Raw genomic sequence first — 16,245 nt, 5'->3', positions numbered from 1 at the left:
AATTACGAGAAAGTCGACTACTATTCTATAATCAACTCTTGTTGTTGAGCCAAGGGGGTCTTCAGCTAACTATTATTCCATAATCAACTCTTGTTGCTTAGTTGAGGGGGTGTTCAACTACTTGACTGTAAGGAGAATGGGCTTGGCTGGGACCAGGCTCTAAAAGAGTTTAGGAGCTTTAAAGCTTGAACTTTCACTTACAATCCTGATTGATAGTTTTGAAGTGAAAAGCTTTTTCCTACTAAAGAGTACAAATATGTGGCCTAAGTATTATATTAGAAAATATTTTTAGCAGGGATACGTGAAAAGTCTTCAATGAATACTAGAGAATTGGCCAAGTATTACTTCATTTCCTTTTATAGTCAAGCTATTCCTCATTGATTGTTCATCTTCCACCGTTCGAGGCCTCCCATAAGAAGGCGTTCTTTTGCATTGCACTTCTTCATGTCTTGGTTCACCGTCGTTCTTAATAACTCAGATAGTTAATCAAGAAAGCACCGCCCAAAAGTGTTTATTGAGCCATCCCCGGTGGCTAAAATCATCTCAAAGCTAAAGTGAAAAAAAAGGCCAAGTATTTGGTTGACCGGTCAAAATATTTTTTCTAATAAAACAATTTCTTCTTGTTTCTTTGCAAAAGAATCTTTAATTTATTTATTTATAACAACTACGTTGCAAGTAAATGCAAGTTAGAACCACCTCTTGAGTTGGATCATTACGCACCGGAGCAAATATATTATGCATGTTATGGTGAACATGAGTTTATTAAAATAATGTATTTTCGCAATTATATTATATTTACATACATATTTTTATTGGCGATATACCTAACCAAAAAAAACATATTAAACCTACCAAACATATTCTAAATAACTCTAGAGAAACTCCAGCAAATTCCATCACAAGCATTCCACTCTCCATTTTGATGGTCGGTGAGTGCACATTGTAGACCAGATTAAACCCCTCATTATATAGTCACGCAGATATCACAAAATCTTTTTCTTAAATCATTATTTTGTTCACAAGGGTCACCACCCAAAATGTCTTATAATAAATAATAACGATCGTTTCACATGGGTGATCATTAATATTTTTATCGATCAACTTCGACACATTTCCAAAAAAAGGACATGTTAGTGACAGCTAAGTTTTGTAATAAAACATCTGATTGGATATACACCTAATTACTAGTTCATATCATCTAAACTGAATACTTTTAGAGGATGGAGATTATGAGTTTGATTGAATCTAGTGATTTTTACTTAAATAAGTCATTTATATCAAGAAATTTATCGATTACTAAATTTAGAATCCAGTTATAATCTTTTATAGTCTTCATTTTGAAATAATTTAGAATCTATAAAATTAAATTTATAAGTAAACATCCAATAATAATATATATATATATAAGTAACTCATAATTTTTAAAATTTAAGTAAAAAGTTCTAGATTCGCTTCGGAAAATAAGTATATTGAAATGAGAGAGTATAGTAGTCCCTCCTCTACTGTTAAATTGTTATGATTTTTTTTATAAAATCAAACGATAAAAATTTTAACTAAATATTTTATAATATATTCTTTCATTATGTTGATATGTAAATTAATATCAAATAAATATGATATAATATAATTATATTTAATTATTAATCAAATTAATTTTTAAAAAACGTAAAATGACAGTTAAGCGCGTACAAGATACAATTGATGGGGGCATTAATTGACATGCAACATATTTTATTGTTATATTTGCAGTATAAAAGTGACAAACAAAGGACTCTTGGGTCATCCAAAAGCAATATTCTTCTCTCTGTTTATTGCAGCGTTTAATTAATTTTAGTCTCAAAATGCCTTGTATAGCTTAGGACGTTTTGACGATTCGCTCAATTGTGGGTCTATTAAGGCCTATCTTGCTGAATTTATCTCCACCTTGCTTTTCGTCTTCGCCGGTGTTGGTTCTGCCATTGCCTACAGTTAATAACTACTCCTTCTTTTTTATATTTTTTCGTCCACTTTTGTTATTTGCCATGTTGCGTTTTCAATACTCAATTTGATTAATTTTTACAGATAAATTAAATTTTATTAGTTTGATATTCAAAAATTATTCGAAAAGTATTATAAATTGTAATTTTTTGCATATCAATATCATGAAAAAAATATATTCTGAGCTGTTGGACAAATTTTTTTTTTATAGTTTCGCACTGGAAAAGGAAACTATAACAATTAAAGTAGACGAAGATAGTAATTTTCGGCACCAATTTCCATGCAACGTAACGCTATTGAACCAAAGTAGCTGATAGATGATTAATTATTCTGCAGATAAGTTGACAGCAGATGCTGCTCTTGATCCTGCCGGACTAGTTGCGGTAGCAGTTTGCCATGGATTTGCTCTCTTCGTGGCCGTTTCTATTGGTGCTAACATCTCCGGTGGTCACGTTAATCCCGCTGTTACTTTTGGTTTAGCTCTTGGAGGCCAAATTACCCTTCTCACCGGCCTGTTTTACTGGGTGGCTCAGCTTTTGGGCGCCATAGTTGCTTGCTGCCTCCTCAAGTTTGTTACCGGAGGATTGGTAATTAGTTTTCAAATTATGACTTAGTTAGAATTGTGATAACCGATTCCAACTTGTTTGAAACTGAAGCCGTAATTATATATTAAAATTGAATTCAAAAATATCTAAATTTTTTTTATGGTTTTATTTCTACGCAGACTGTTCCAATCCACGGTGTGGCAGCTGGTGTAGGAGCTACTGAAGGAGTTGTAATGGAAATTATCATCACATTCGCGTTGGTGTACACTGTGTACGCCACAGCAGCTGACCCCAAGAAGGGATCATTGGGTACAATTGCACCTATTGCCATTGGTTTCATTGTTGGTGCTAACATTTTGGCTGCGGGCCCATTCTCCGGAGGTTCAATGAATCCAGCCCGTTCTTTTGGGCCTGCAGTTGTTAGTGGCAACTTCGCTGGTAACTGGATTTATTGGGTTGGACCACTCATTGGTGGTGGCTTAGCCGGTTTAATCTATAGCAATGTGTTCATGAACTACGGTGACCATGTTCCTCTCTCTAGCGATTTCTAAAATATTAGATTGTATTTGATATCGTATTCGACTTTTTGTAATAAAAGGAATAAGAAAAGTGACATTTTGCTGTTTTTTTCTTTTTTGGTTGTTTAACATTTGGTCTTGCTTAACTTCTAGCTTTTGTTGTGCATGTTTGGATCCAACTTCGATGCAATGTTCGAAATAGTGTATGAAAATTAATGAGATTTTATCCATTCATTGATTATATTGTTATGCAATTTGTCTTTTGGAATCTTGTGGTACGTACTGTTTCAACAGTTTTTTAGAATAAAAAATGAATATTTGTAAACCATGAGAAACCCTAATTGAAACAAAAAAAAAAGTTTTTTTTCAATTGATTCACGTATACTTTCAAGAAAGGGTTATCTAGTATTACTAGTACTCCCTAGTCCTTATCATTTCTAATACTCATGTGACGAAGTTATGTCACTAACATTTGTATATAGTTTTAAAAAGTTTGACATTACAAATAAGATGAGAAATTTACTTAATTATTTCAAATTTTAAATGTTATATTTCTTTTTCGAACAATTAAAAAAAAATGTGTGCGGAACGAGGAGTATTATCCGTCACCAATGGTTGATGTTTGGCTTAATGATATAATCTTTACTTTGTCAAATATACACTTCGTTCCTAAGATCTGCTTGTCATGGTGTTGAGCTTGAATGGCATCTAATGCTAGAGATGTTGTTGACTCCAATAGAAAGGGCCATAACTATTAAAGCTCAAGTTTTTAGGTACCATAAGTTTTTGATCTTTTTAGCCTTATTTACAACTAGTAAATTCAACAAAAGTTACAGTTATATATATGCATAATCAGCCTACTTAATGAACAGAGACTTGTAAGTTGTAAAGCCAAAAATAAAAAATACAACGCTAGAGGAAGGGGTTGAACCTTCGACCTTGTGGTTAACAGCCACACGCTCTAACCAACTGAGCTACTCCAGCTGGTTGTTCCACAACTCCATAATCTTTTTATTTATATTCACAATTTACTAAAAGAATTATGCTTTTACAACAGCCCAAAAATGGAAAATGGAGATACATCTCTCTTTGTTTTTAGGTTTTTACAGGTTCAAAATTAAATTGTAGTGCCTGGAATTTGAACGTGCAACTTCAAGTGATTTTGAACACCCTTACTAACTAAGCTAACTTCTAATCTTGTATTCAAAGGATTCAATATATACACATATGCAATTAAAAAAAGAAATACCTTATATATACAATAGCGTAAAAAAAATTAAGATGAACACAGTTACCCCTGAGATCCGCCTTGTTTACAGTTATGCAACTATCTAACAAAGAGGAGTCGACTCAAGAGTACCTAAAATATATTCTTTTTGTGTCCCACGTTTGCTTATACTTTAAAAACATCCACCTGCTCCTCAGTAAAAAGAAAATGCTACTAAGAGCTCATAAGTATACACTGTACAAATATGAAAAATAGTCAGATGATTGCAAGAATTAGAAATTTAGGAACTCGAAAGCTTCGTTTTAAACCATGGATAAATATGAACAATTGTCAGATGACGCCTAGAGAAAATACAGTTGATCAAAAACAAAGTTGCTTTCTCTAGAACTAAATTTAGCAGGATCTGTGTGTACATGTGCTTGTGAAAAAGCGTTGTTTCTGTTTCCTCTTACTGATAGTTTCTTGCATTGGCTATTATAAGGTATATGTGCAACGCCTCTTGCCACTCTACAGAAGTTAAGCTGCACCAACACCATGATAATAAGGTTGTTTCCCGCAGCTTGCATTCACTCTACAACTTTAGAAGAAGGGTTGTCTATGCTGCTTCGAGCTTGGACTTCTTTCTTCTTCGTTCTCTTTAATTGTTTCATTAGATCAAGCCTTTCAGAAGAAAACGGAGAAGGAATCTGGGCCACAATGATTAACATATAAGCAAATGACAGGATGGAATAATGTATAGAATGATAGATTACAGTTAATTACCAAACTTGGAACATATTTCTTGATTGCCGCCAGCATTGCTGCATGACCCACTGCAGAAACCTGATAAATTTAACACAGTGAATCTTTGAGAAGCTCTTTCATCAATACGGGAAAAAAAAATTCACATTGACATTGTGAAACCATTAGTACAATTTCGTGGAAACGAGCGTCAATTTTTAACTTTTTTTGGTAATCTTGAAAACCAGGGTAGACATGGCACATTTTCCGGATCATTTCCTTAAAAGAAGAATTTAGCCTGCTTACTTTGTAGTCCTTTCAACCTCGGCATCTAAGTTCTATAGGTACTAAAACATTTCTAGCATAGAGCATGAAATTGACCAGAAGACAAGTTAATTCAGCAGAGAATATAAGATTTGAGCAGAAGGAACGAAAGTCTGCTGTTTAATATAGTTGATCCTTACAGGGATTAGCATTAAGATGGTTATGGGAACAAGGGTAGCTATATCACCCAGCGTTCTCTTCATTTTCTTTCTCTCCCTTTTGGTGAGTTGACGGCCTTTCAACTGCTTTATAAGTAGCTCTAAAGCATCCGATACGTCTGTAAAGAGCAATTCAGTACCCATCCAGAAATCCTATAGCATATTGCAATAACAAATTAACTACTATAGGGCAAACTCTTTTGATATGATTGAATAACTGGATAATAACTTACAACACTTGCAGATATCAGCTTGGTCGTAGATTTTCTTAGTAAATTTTCATGCATTGGTTTGGGTGCAGTAGAGCATTCCGACTCCACCAGTGTCACAGGGTCCATCACAGCAGAGCTGGTGGCCTGTGATTTGATAAAAGAAATTACCACTCTATAAAGGGTTTCAGAAACTGAGTGCCGAGTTAAGAGGTTGTACACAAATATTAGATGATCATTTTTTATCAATGAAGTAAGAACTTTCAACTATGCCTAGAGATGCATTTTCTTGACAGACAGTCGATATCGAGACATTTTGAACCAAGAGTGATTCACTAAAGAATAAACTCAGTATAGCAGTCCCTATTTATTAAATCTGGTGCTTGTACCTGATTCAATCTGGATCTATATTGATATATTGGCTTCTCTTTCACGTCCAATATGATGGATGAACCCATTCCACCTTTACTAAACAAAGATGCTGCCTGATCAGATGCACTTCTATCAGCAAATTTTTGCACTTCTCTGTTTAAGAGAATAGGCAACTCATCATTGGAATGTTCAGCAACAGAAGATTAAATTTTGTCATTAAATCCAACATACCCAGTTCTATCATAAGCTGCCCAGTAGTCCTCCAGACACACAGACAGCAGACTCTGACTAAAGAGATTAACAGAAATTAGCTTAAGAGTGAGCTACATTTATGTTGAGACTTCCAATACATACTCAGAATGATTTGATACCTCTGAAGCAAGAAGTCCAGTAACTTTGCATCTAATGGCTGCTGCGCAGAATTGTTATAGTGGGCGAATCCAGCTATAACATCATAGCATACAGTTAAAACAGTGTACAAAATTATTTCTTTTTCCGCTTGAATTGGATGTTGTTTGGATCTTCTTTTGACACAAAACTTGCTAGCAGATTCAGCATAAAAGTCGAGCCATCCAATTTCATTGGCTACTACCTGCGGGAGTTGTTTTCAGCAGCAATCGTTTATTTCTTTCATATTTTCCAAGTTATTTAAACACTTACCTCCATGAAGAGCTGATACTCAGAGAGAGTGGAGAATTCTGGATGCATAAGAAGGCTACCACATTCTAAGTAACTGCAAGGAGAAAGCGCAAAATTGTCCAATATCAACCAAATGAACAGGCCATACTGACTAGAGCAAGGAAAGTAGGCTCTCTTTTAAATACCTCAGAAAATCTCTAGTTTGCTCATCAAGATCCTTTACACCCATTTCCGAGAGGAACAATCTTGTCTCTCTTCCCAGATATGCAAAAAGTCCCAGGGTAGCTAAACTATTTTCTTGAACCTGTCAGATCTTGAAACTACAATCAGTTCAATATATAACCTTTTTTTTGTCACAATTACAAGTAACTGATGCATCCAAATTACAGAACAACCTTCATTGTCTTTTTAGCCAGGGCAAACCTTTAATTCCGCCAACTAACTACTCCGTAACATTGTTAATGTCAATCTTCATCTTTTTCATAATTGTAGTGTCCTGACCAACTTGCGCACATCTCTACTAATTCCACGGGATACCCTCTAACTCCCACCAGCATAGGTACAGGATAACTTTGTCCATCAAGGTTTCATGAGAAGAATCACCTGTATTTTTGCCTCCGGTGATATTTGAACTTGAGACCTCATGGTTTTCAATCAATTATTAATCTTTTTATCAAACTTATAGAGATAGGATAAAAAAGGTGTTTATCAACTCAAAATCAGTCCCATGATGGAGTTTCTATAACATTAAAAGACAGAATTGACAAAATACAGAGAGAGAAAAATTGCATGTAGATGTAACCTTCTCTCTCTGAATTCAAGACCTAAACACAGTTCAATGACAGAGTTACGTCGAGATATCATATATTTGGATCTATTCCACAGGTTTTGTTCAACAGTAAAAAAGAGATCATTCACAGAATTAATCGGCTACAAACCAATTAGTAAATGCTAACCTTGTCGTGAAAATTATGCTTGTCTGCAATCACATTTTCTCTGTGAAATGCATTACTGAGTTTTCGTTGAACCAATCCTATCCAAAATTCTACATCTTCAATATTGTTACTTGGCAGAACCTTTCTACCAAAATGGAACAAGAAGTCTTCTTCGAATCCAGCCTCAGTAGCTAAATAGTGCAATTTATCAATTGAAACAAGTCTATGTGACAAGTTCATGAGCTCTACTAAAGCATCTTCAACTGAAGTTGAACACAACGGACAAGAAACTCGTCCTGAACCTAATTTCCGTACTGCTGTGCAACAACTTATTGCCAAGATATTTCCTGCAACACCACTGCATAGTTCTGTATGAGATGTTTTATCAACTGAGATATGAAGAACATGTGCAATATCAATCAGAAGATTACTGTTCAAGAGCATTTAGTTGCATCATGAAGACAGCTAATATAACCTGATAACAAAACAATGGTCTTTAAGGACATACCTTCCTGCATAGTCCACAGACCATTTCTTGAATAGGGGAATGAACATTCCTGCAATCCGTGGCAACTCCAGTGTTCTAAACCATTGCACCAGCTTCGGATTCCTCAAATTCAACTGACTTTCAATGCGCTCTCCAAGAAAGTCGGTAATTGGGGATAAACTGATGTAAAACAAGGAGGAGGACATGAAAATAAGAAAAAAGAAAAAATTGTCAAATCGTGACATGCAGTTTCCTTCTCCATATATAGAAGACACACAAACACATAGGAGTGCATGATGTGGGTTCCACAACAAATATTATCAAAGGAGAAATAAAAACTGAGTGAACCAGAAATTGATAAGCTTAACACTTAAACTACATAACAATACACTAATGTCTATTTGTGAAAAAGTTCAAGATAGTCAAACTTACATTTCATGAACAGAAGAAACATTGTTGCTGCGTTTGCGAGAAAGAAACACTTCCACTTCTATTGCTGCTTTGAACAAAGCATAAATTGCTACCTGTGAAGCAGCACACGTTTTTATTTGTCGCATATGTTACAAAGTTCGCAAAATTATCAATTATTATAGTTATGAGCTAAGGGGCCATTTGGTTGGAAACAAGTTATCCCAGGATAACTTGTCCTTGGACTTATCCTGGGTTAGCTATCCTGGGTTAGCTATCCCACCATGTATATGGGATAACTTATCCCATCACTATGATATAAATGGTGGGATAAGTTATCTCATACATGGCAACCAAACAAGATACAAAAACTTTATCTCAACACTATTTTCTTATCCCATCACTATTTATTTCTATCCCTCACACCAAACGACCCCTAAGTGTTTTAATATGGAAGCTCAATTGATATTAACCTTCACAGTTTAAAACTGAACCACAAAATGCAGTGTCAGAAATCTCTACTAGCAGAAATGCAGGTTGTACTTCCATACCTGATATGCGATGCTTTTATGCCAGGCATGCACATCCACCCCAACCCATGCCATTGCAAGCTCAGGCCCATTTTTAGCCAATTCAAGGGGCTGTACTGCAACTGAAAAGCTTCTTGCAGATTCATGCAGTACCCACACAAGACAATTGACTCGGCTGAATTCCATCTCATCCCTGTGACTACTGATTATAGAAGAGTCCACCATAATAATGTTTTGATCAGGGTTGCCTGCAGCTGCCACTGATCCTAGTGCTTCTGAAGGAATGCATTTCACTGGAATCTTTTGGGACAATGATCCAGAAAGATGTCCTTGCAAAATGATATATTTTATACAGCCAAAACTCTGCTCATTCACATTAATATTAGATGAACACAGTTTCTTAGAACCAGATTTTGTAAAGTTCCATGATCTGACAATTTCTCTGCAGCACAGAAAATCCATCAGGGAATTCGATTTAATGGCTGAAATATGAAGAATTCAGACGTCTCAAGGACGTTGTAATCTACCTTTGTATACTGACAAATATCTATGATTTAGAGATTCTGATGGTGATTTCAATTTAAGAACCCCAGACCTAGTAGACTTTCTTGGACCTTTTAAAGATGGTGCTTATAGTCTCCTGACTAAACTCATCTAAGGTTAGCAGTTAATTTGTTAGGATGATTTGCACTCCCCTCACACACAATTTTAGACAACTAAACTGAACTGGTTAAGTGGAAGTTATCACTGGATGAAGGACAATCATCTAAGAAGCATCAAATCTAGCATTTGTCATTTTGGAGGATAGTAAAACCTTTTCCTTCCTTCTTGAATTGTATACACTTGAAGACTTATTCACATTGCACTTGTTATTAAAAATCAATCAATAATACTCCAGACCAAGCAAGTTGTGGTTGACATACATGTTCTCTATATCCACGCCATTCTAATTTGGACATACTTCATATAAATATTAGTAAATAAGTAAATAAGGAGTTCTCTGAAAGTAGATTTTGTCAAAATCTCACACTCATCACTACACTGATATACAAGTCTAACACAGACAAGAATACCTTGCCAAACTAGATTGAAGTGTAAAACAACTTTAATACCAACTAGTTGATACTATATTGACCATTTGATTTCACTGTGTTATGTTCTTGAGCAATCTTCCTCAGTCTATTTTCTACATGTACTTGTCCCCTTTATCAAACGTGATCATTTCTAATTCGTCCAATCTAGTATGATCACACATCCATCAATCTTAGAAGCCCAACATTCCTTCCCACATAATATTAAATGGTTCACAATCATTCGATAGAACTTGACATTCACTTTTTTAGAAACCTCTTAAGTCACTCCTCCATTTGAGCCAGTCTTCTTTGATTGTACCAATACATTTTCTGAATAAATTGATTTACATAATTAACAAAACAAAAAATAGAATAGAAAGATTGATGCTTTATATTTTAGTTATAACATCTATTCCTACAAGATATGTGTAGAGAAGTGAATTTGGGCTAGCTCAAGAATGGAACGATTGCTGATTTCAGTGTCTCGACTTAAAATTCCCATTCCCTTATCTCACGGAACAAGAACAAATCCACAAATATACTCCACCATTAACTAATGTTTATTAATTCCCCAAACACAGACTGGGCATTCACTCCCCCGCCCCCAAATGAATCTGATGTACTAAAAGGCAAAAGCTTCAACAACAAATCGACATTACTCGATTAAGAAATACAAAGGAGCAAATCGTTCGCGTTGACTCTTCCCGATTTGAGGATTCAACAATTCGATGCATACAAGTAAAGATAAAAGAGTAAATTTTAGGAGAGAACTTACTGATTGTGTAAACTGGAAATTCGGAGAGCGAAAAGGGAAGCCATTGAAAAGGCGAGGAAAAAGGAAAGAAGAAAATGGATAGGGGTGAAAAGGGAGTATTTAAAAGCGAAGCCATCGAGGCAGAGAGAGAAATAAATCTGCAAATTGATATTATTTGGCAGTTCCATACCTAAATCCAACTTGGGATTTAGCTCCAACCAGCTACCCCTAAATTCAATTTAGTTTGTTACGAGGAAAATCGACGGTATCACTGATTAAGAAGTGGCACAAAAAAAAAAAATTAAACGAAATTGAAGTTAAAAAAAAAATTAAATTTATATTAAAAAGTCTACATTTTTATATGAATGAGTTAGGAAAGGAAAAGTACATCATAATCTTTGTTAGTGGGCAACTATGAATTGCTATATTTTATTTTTTTGTCCTAATTTATGTCATATGCTTTTTAATAAGACAGAGAATATTGTTTTTTAGAAAGTTAAAGAAAATTATGACCAAAAATAAATTAAAGATGCGTGTGGGTTACAAATTATCATATAAAAAGGTAAAATAAAATAGTTTATTTTAAAAAAGTGAAGTGCATCACATCACAAAAGTATAATAATTTTTAAATAAATTTATGAATATAGTAAATTTTATGTAATTGTTACGTATGAAACTTATATTTTAAGAGGTTTAAAATACTTGAGTTACGTAGTGAAATTTAAATATCATGATATTTATGTTATGAATGTAATAATTTAAAGAATGCGCACCTTTCATGAAGAAAAAGGGTTATTTGTATTTAGAGTGAGCTCGTGAATTATAAGTGAAGAGAAAGTGTAAAAAAGACGAGCAATTATATGGTGCTCAAAACTTAAATGTGCAAGAAAGACTCACATTTTCAAAACTGCTAATGATTTAGATTAATTTCTAGTGTTGATGGTGCTCACGACAAGTTATATAGTAGAAAAATAAAAACAAACATATCGTGAATCATGATCATTAATATTATAACACAATTATTGAAACGGACTTGTGACAATTGACAAATCAAGATAAAAGGTGATTCTTTTTTTAAAAAAAGATAAAAAGTGATTTATTACAAAAGATAATAATTTATTGAAAATTATGTATTGATATTTTTTCTTATTTTTAAGTGTTTAATACTATCTCAAAAATATTTATATGGTACTTTTAAGTAACTTTTGGGTGGTGGGTGGGGGATCAATGTACAAAATATGTATACTGGCTAAGAAAATAAACAGTGAATTCAGTTGGCTATTTGCGTAAAGATCCTTTAGTGATTCCTAGAGGATTTCGGCCTATTTTCTCTTTGGGCCTTTTTAACTATGAAAATGAAGCGTCTATTTTGGGTCCAGCTTCTAAGGCCTTTTCTAGTAGCCCAAAATTCCTTAATCCTTTTACCCATCTTTTATTATGGAAAATTATGCGATTAAGTAAATTTATACTATTAAATTACTCATCATAGTTATAATTTATTATAATTATTATTCACGACTAATATAATGCATTAATTATGTGGACTAACTTCGAGTTTGTATAATTAGTCACGCTTGTATATGTATAATTCGCCAGAATATACAAATACATATGTATAATATACAATTATCTACTAATATATATATACAATTCATCTCTCTCCCACTATTTGTCCTCTCTCTCTCGTATCTCTCAATCTCGCTCGCCTCCCTCCTTTCTCTTCCAATCCCGCTCTTCTCTCTCCTCCCTCTCCCAATCTCACTTGCCATATATACAAATGCATATGTATAATATACAATCCACCTCTCTCCCACTCTATGCCCTCTTTCGCTCGCCTCTCTTCTCCCTCTCCCATTCTCGCTCGCCTTCTCCTCCCCCTCCCAGTCTCACTCGCTTCTCTCCTCCCTCTCAATTTGCTTGCCATATATGCATATACATATGTATAATATATAATTATCTAACCGATATACATATATAATTCACCTTCGTTCATCTTTTTTTTGTCTCTCTCCTCTCTCCTCTCTCTTCCAATTTTACTCGCCTCTTATCATCCATATAACATTTACCTACGAATTATATTATCATATTATAACTATAGTTAATAATTAAGATATTTTTAAATGGCTATATATGAAAGTTGTCCATTTATTTTGCCAGCCCTTACCTCATCAATTGTTAACAAAATGATTATGACTTAGGCATTAGTATTATAATGCCTGTTGGTTGGTGTAAGGCCGTTTGGATTAATACATTCAAGACAAGTGTCACTTTTCTCGAAGTATCTTGCTACTGAAAAAATAAACAAGTTTTTGTGCTGTGACTATCACAAGAATGTCATAAGTAGAATAGGGAAAAAGAGAGGATTGTTACAGAAATGATGAACCTGGTCCAAAATTAGTATTTTTAACTGTACTAGTACTGCACTTTATTACTCTATCTCCTTTTTGTAGGGTTTGAACAAAAATACGAGGTAATATTTGAAGTTAAGTTTAAAATTGTATTTGAATATATATTAGTTTTAAAAAGTAAAAAATAATTTTATGAAATGAGTCAAAATTACTTTAAAATTAGTAACTCATCTTCCATTTTCCTTTTCAAAAAATCAGTGCAATTTATGCACACGCAATTTTGCCAAACGGCTACTTATTAGTTTCATTAATCGTAAGTCAACTAAACATTCATCCGTCACTAACTGTGACGTGCTATTTAATTTTTAAACAAATCAAAGATATATGTTGTAAAATGATGTACACGGAAAACTGCGAAACTATTAGCTATTTTGATATTTATAGATTCGAACGGTGAAAATAATATCTTTTAAAATATAAAATATTATATTGCATACAGTAAATTCCCTTTGTGATCCAATTATTTTTCCCGTAGTTAATGCCTTTTAAATGTTGTTAAAGAAAATCGTCTTTTCATTTTCACAAAATAAGAAAACAATATGCATGCTTATATATTCTATCCTCTCATATTGGACTAGTGAAATTATATTTAATATTTTATTATCATTATTCGTTTAGAATAAATAAATGAGGCTTATTTATTTTTAAATTAGAGAAAGTAGGAGGTGGCCTTTCACCAATATAAGGAGATGGGTCATGTTGTGATTTTAAAGTGGAGCACGTGTTAAGGGACAAAGGTATAATGGTTGCATCCCATGTATGTACAAATGAAAGAAGAGTACGTGGATGATTTTAATTTACAAGCTATAAATAACTACATTTAAGAACATGGACTTTTATTGAGCTTTTTTGGGACCCTTTTTAGCATGATAGTGACTATACCTTCTTGTTGGTTAGTTTTCTAAAATAATGCTTTGGGACTTTGGAAGGTTTTCATCTTCACTAATGGAAGAAATAATGCAGTATGGAAAAAAAAATATTCCATCAATTTCATTATTTTTAAATTAAAAATAGCAATGCTATTTTTTTCATGTTTTATTGTTAATGACGATAAAAAGTTCATATATTTTATTTGAAATTACAAAATATGAACTTTTTATTTCTCTTAAACTCGTTGTCCAGAAAAATTCTGGTATTTAAAATGAAATATATGGAGTATATTACTTGGTTAAATTAAATGTAGTTATGATAATCAGTTATTCATAAAAAAGTGAGATGAACTAGACAAAAAAACCATGATAGGTTACCTATTCAAATACGCTAATAAATTTAGAAGTACTTTACAGTTTACACAATCAATATGTATATTTTAAACTACTTTAAATCATTTTTGTTAGTATTAAAGATGCATTAGTAGTGGTTGGTTAATCGTCAATTCGTCATCCATATTTTTAATAGAAATAAAGTGTTATTTTAACGTTCAAAGTAAATCGTACGACAAATTTAATAACCTAAACCTAATATTTTACGTATTGTTTGTCTATATTACAGACGTTCTTTGTAATTTGACAAGTAATAATTCTCTACACCTGACATATATAAATATATATATTAAGCTTGTTCAGAATGTATGATAATGAAGTCCATTTCTCTCTGAGAAAAACACACTCCAATTTCCTCTCTCCCAAAAATACTTCAATTTTTGTCTTTTTCCATGTTTCATTCCCATTCTTCTCTAAAGTAGAAATTGACACATTTGATTATTTTTTTCTCCCCTGTTTTCATAAAGGAACTCTTCGATCCTAATATATTAATACAGTATGTCAGAATTCAATTGATCATAAATATTTCTCTTTCTTCTCAACATCCATCTTATAATAATTCGTATTTATAATTATAAGATTAAAGTTAAGGTATTTACTATTCGAGGAAATTATACTAATTAAATGTCAAAGCGAATAAGAGAGAGTGATGAAAAAGGTAATAAACACCCAATTTATAGAGGAGTTCGTATGCGAAGTTGGGGAAAATGGGTGTCTGAAATTCGCGAACCGCGTAAAAAGTCACGCATTTGGCTCGGGACTTATCCAACTGCAGAAATGGCGGCTAGAGCACACGACGTCGCTGCATTGAGCATAAAAAAGGACTCATCGATTTTAAATTTCCCTCACCTAATTGACTCATTGCCTCGCCCAATTTCACTCTCACCGAGAGATGTTCAAGCTGCTGCAGCTGAAGCAGCTGCAATGGAGGATCTAAATTATGTCTCTTCTACATCCTCTGTTAGTTCAATTGACAAAATCACGTCGGCGTCGGAGGAACTGGGTGAAATTATAGAGCTTCCAAGCTTGGACGGAAGTTTTGAGTCGGAAGAATCGAAGACCGAATTGAAGATCAGTGATTCAGTGGACGGGTGGCTGTACCCACCGTGGTGGGCATCAGATGGCGACTTTGATGGGTATCTTTTTGAGCAAGATGCTGTTGGAAACAGTTTAATTCTTAGCAACTTTGAAATGATGAAATAAGAAAAATTTGTGTGATTTTTTTTCCCTTTTTTAGACATTTGGATTTTCATGAACATGTTTATGTATATACATAATATAAATAAAAATAAAAATATTTATTAGTTAGTATATTATTATGTGTACTTTTTATAGCATATCGAAGAACACAATATGAGCAGTATATACTTTGCTTATCTGGTATTTCATCGTGAGTTTCGAATCAGATTTAAAAATTTATCTTCAAATATTTATTTGATTATAAGTTTTTAATTCAAGTAATTTTTATTGTGATTTTAAATTTTAAAAATTACGATTTTAAATTTTAAACTTCAAATTTTAACATCAAGTGTACCAATAGCTTTGAACAGTCTTAAACTGTTTGCTTACTTCATCAACTTTACCTTCATTACGCAAATGAATTTTTTTAAAGGACACATAAAGTAATTAAGAGTAATCAACCTTGAAATTAATTACTACAACCATTTGTGGTGTGCCAAATAACGTTATTAAATTGTT

The 16,245-nt window shown here is 33.3% G+C and overlaps 3 protein-coding genes and 1 non-coding gene across 5 annotated transcripts; 2 read left to right on the top strand and 2 right to left on the bottom strand.

The window, feature by feature from the left end:
* Positions 1-1,841: 1,841 nt before the first annotated feature.
* On the top strand, positions 1,842-3,281 carry LOC101246640 (aquaporin TIP2-1). The gene is given in 4 exon segments (XM_010324392.4): positions 1,842-1,854; positions 1,857-1,967; positions 2,314-2,564; positions 2,702-3,281. Coding segments are annotated over 4 exon segments (747 nt in total). The 3' UTR covers positions 3,074-3,281.
* A 669-nt stretch (positions 3,282-3,950) lies between these two features.
* Positions 3,951-4,024, bottom strand: TRNAN-GUU (transfer RNA asparagine (anticodon GUU)). The gene has a single exon. It is a non-coding gene; the product is annotated as a tRNA-Asn (tRNA).
* A 523-nt stretch (positions 4,025-4,547) lies between these two features.
* LOC101251594 (uncharacterized) lies at positions 4,548-11,298 on the bottom strand. Of its 2 annotated transcripts, none has more exons than XR_003247257.2 (14): positions 10,899-11,298; positions 9,072-9,492; positions 8,545-8,636; positions 8,134-8,292; positions 7,647-7,983; positions 6,876-6,994; positions 6,712-6,784; positions 6,423-6,643; positions 6,283-6,339; positions 6,069-6,204; positions 5,704-5,826; positions 5,453-5,589; positions 5,031-5,090; positions 4,548-4,954 (listed from the first exon to the last, which is right to left on the bottom strand). XR_003247257.2 is itself a non-coding variant. In XM_004241696.5 (14 exons), the coding sequence occupies exons 1-14, from the start codon at positions 11,063-11,065 to the stop codon at positions 4,835-4,837; spliced, it is 2,256 nt and encodes a 751-aa protein (XP_004241744.2). In that variant the 5' UTR covers positions 11,066-11,298; the 3' UTR covers positions 4,548-4,834. The 2 variants fall into 2 exon arrangements, 1 of the variants encoding a protein (XP_004241744.2); XM_004241696.5 differs by having other exon boundaries at positions 5,453-5,623.
* A 3,554-nt stretch (positions 11,299-14,852) lies between these two features.
* Positions 14,853-15,858, top strand: ERF-H7 (ethylene response factor H.7). Its single transcript, XM_004241698.5, has one exon. The coding sequence runs from the start codon at positions 15,172-15,174 to the stop codon at positions 15,748-15,750; it is 579 nt and encodes a 192-aa protein (XP_004241746.1). The 5' UTR covers positions 14,853-15,171; the 3' UTR covers positions 15,751-15,858.
* Positions 15,859-16,245: the final 387 nt, after the last annotated feature.

The sequence above is a fragment of the Solanum lycopersicum genome, chromosome 6 (assembly GCF_036512215.1).
Source record: "Solanum lycopersicum chromosome 6, SLM_r2.1".
Classification (NCBI taxonomy): Eukaryota; Viridiplantae; Streptophyta; class Magnoliopsida; order Solanales; family Solanaceae; genus Solanum; species Solanum lycopersicum.
This window is presented reverse-complemented; position numbering and strand designations above follow the sequence as displayed.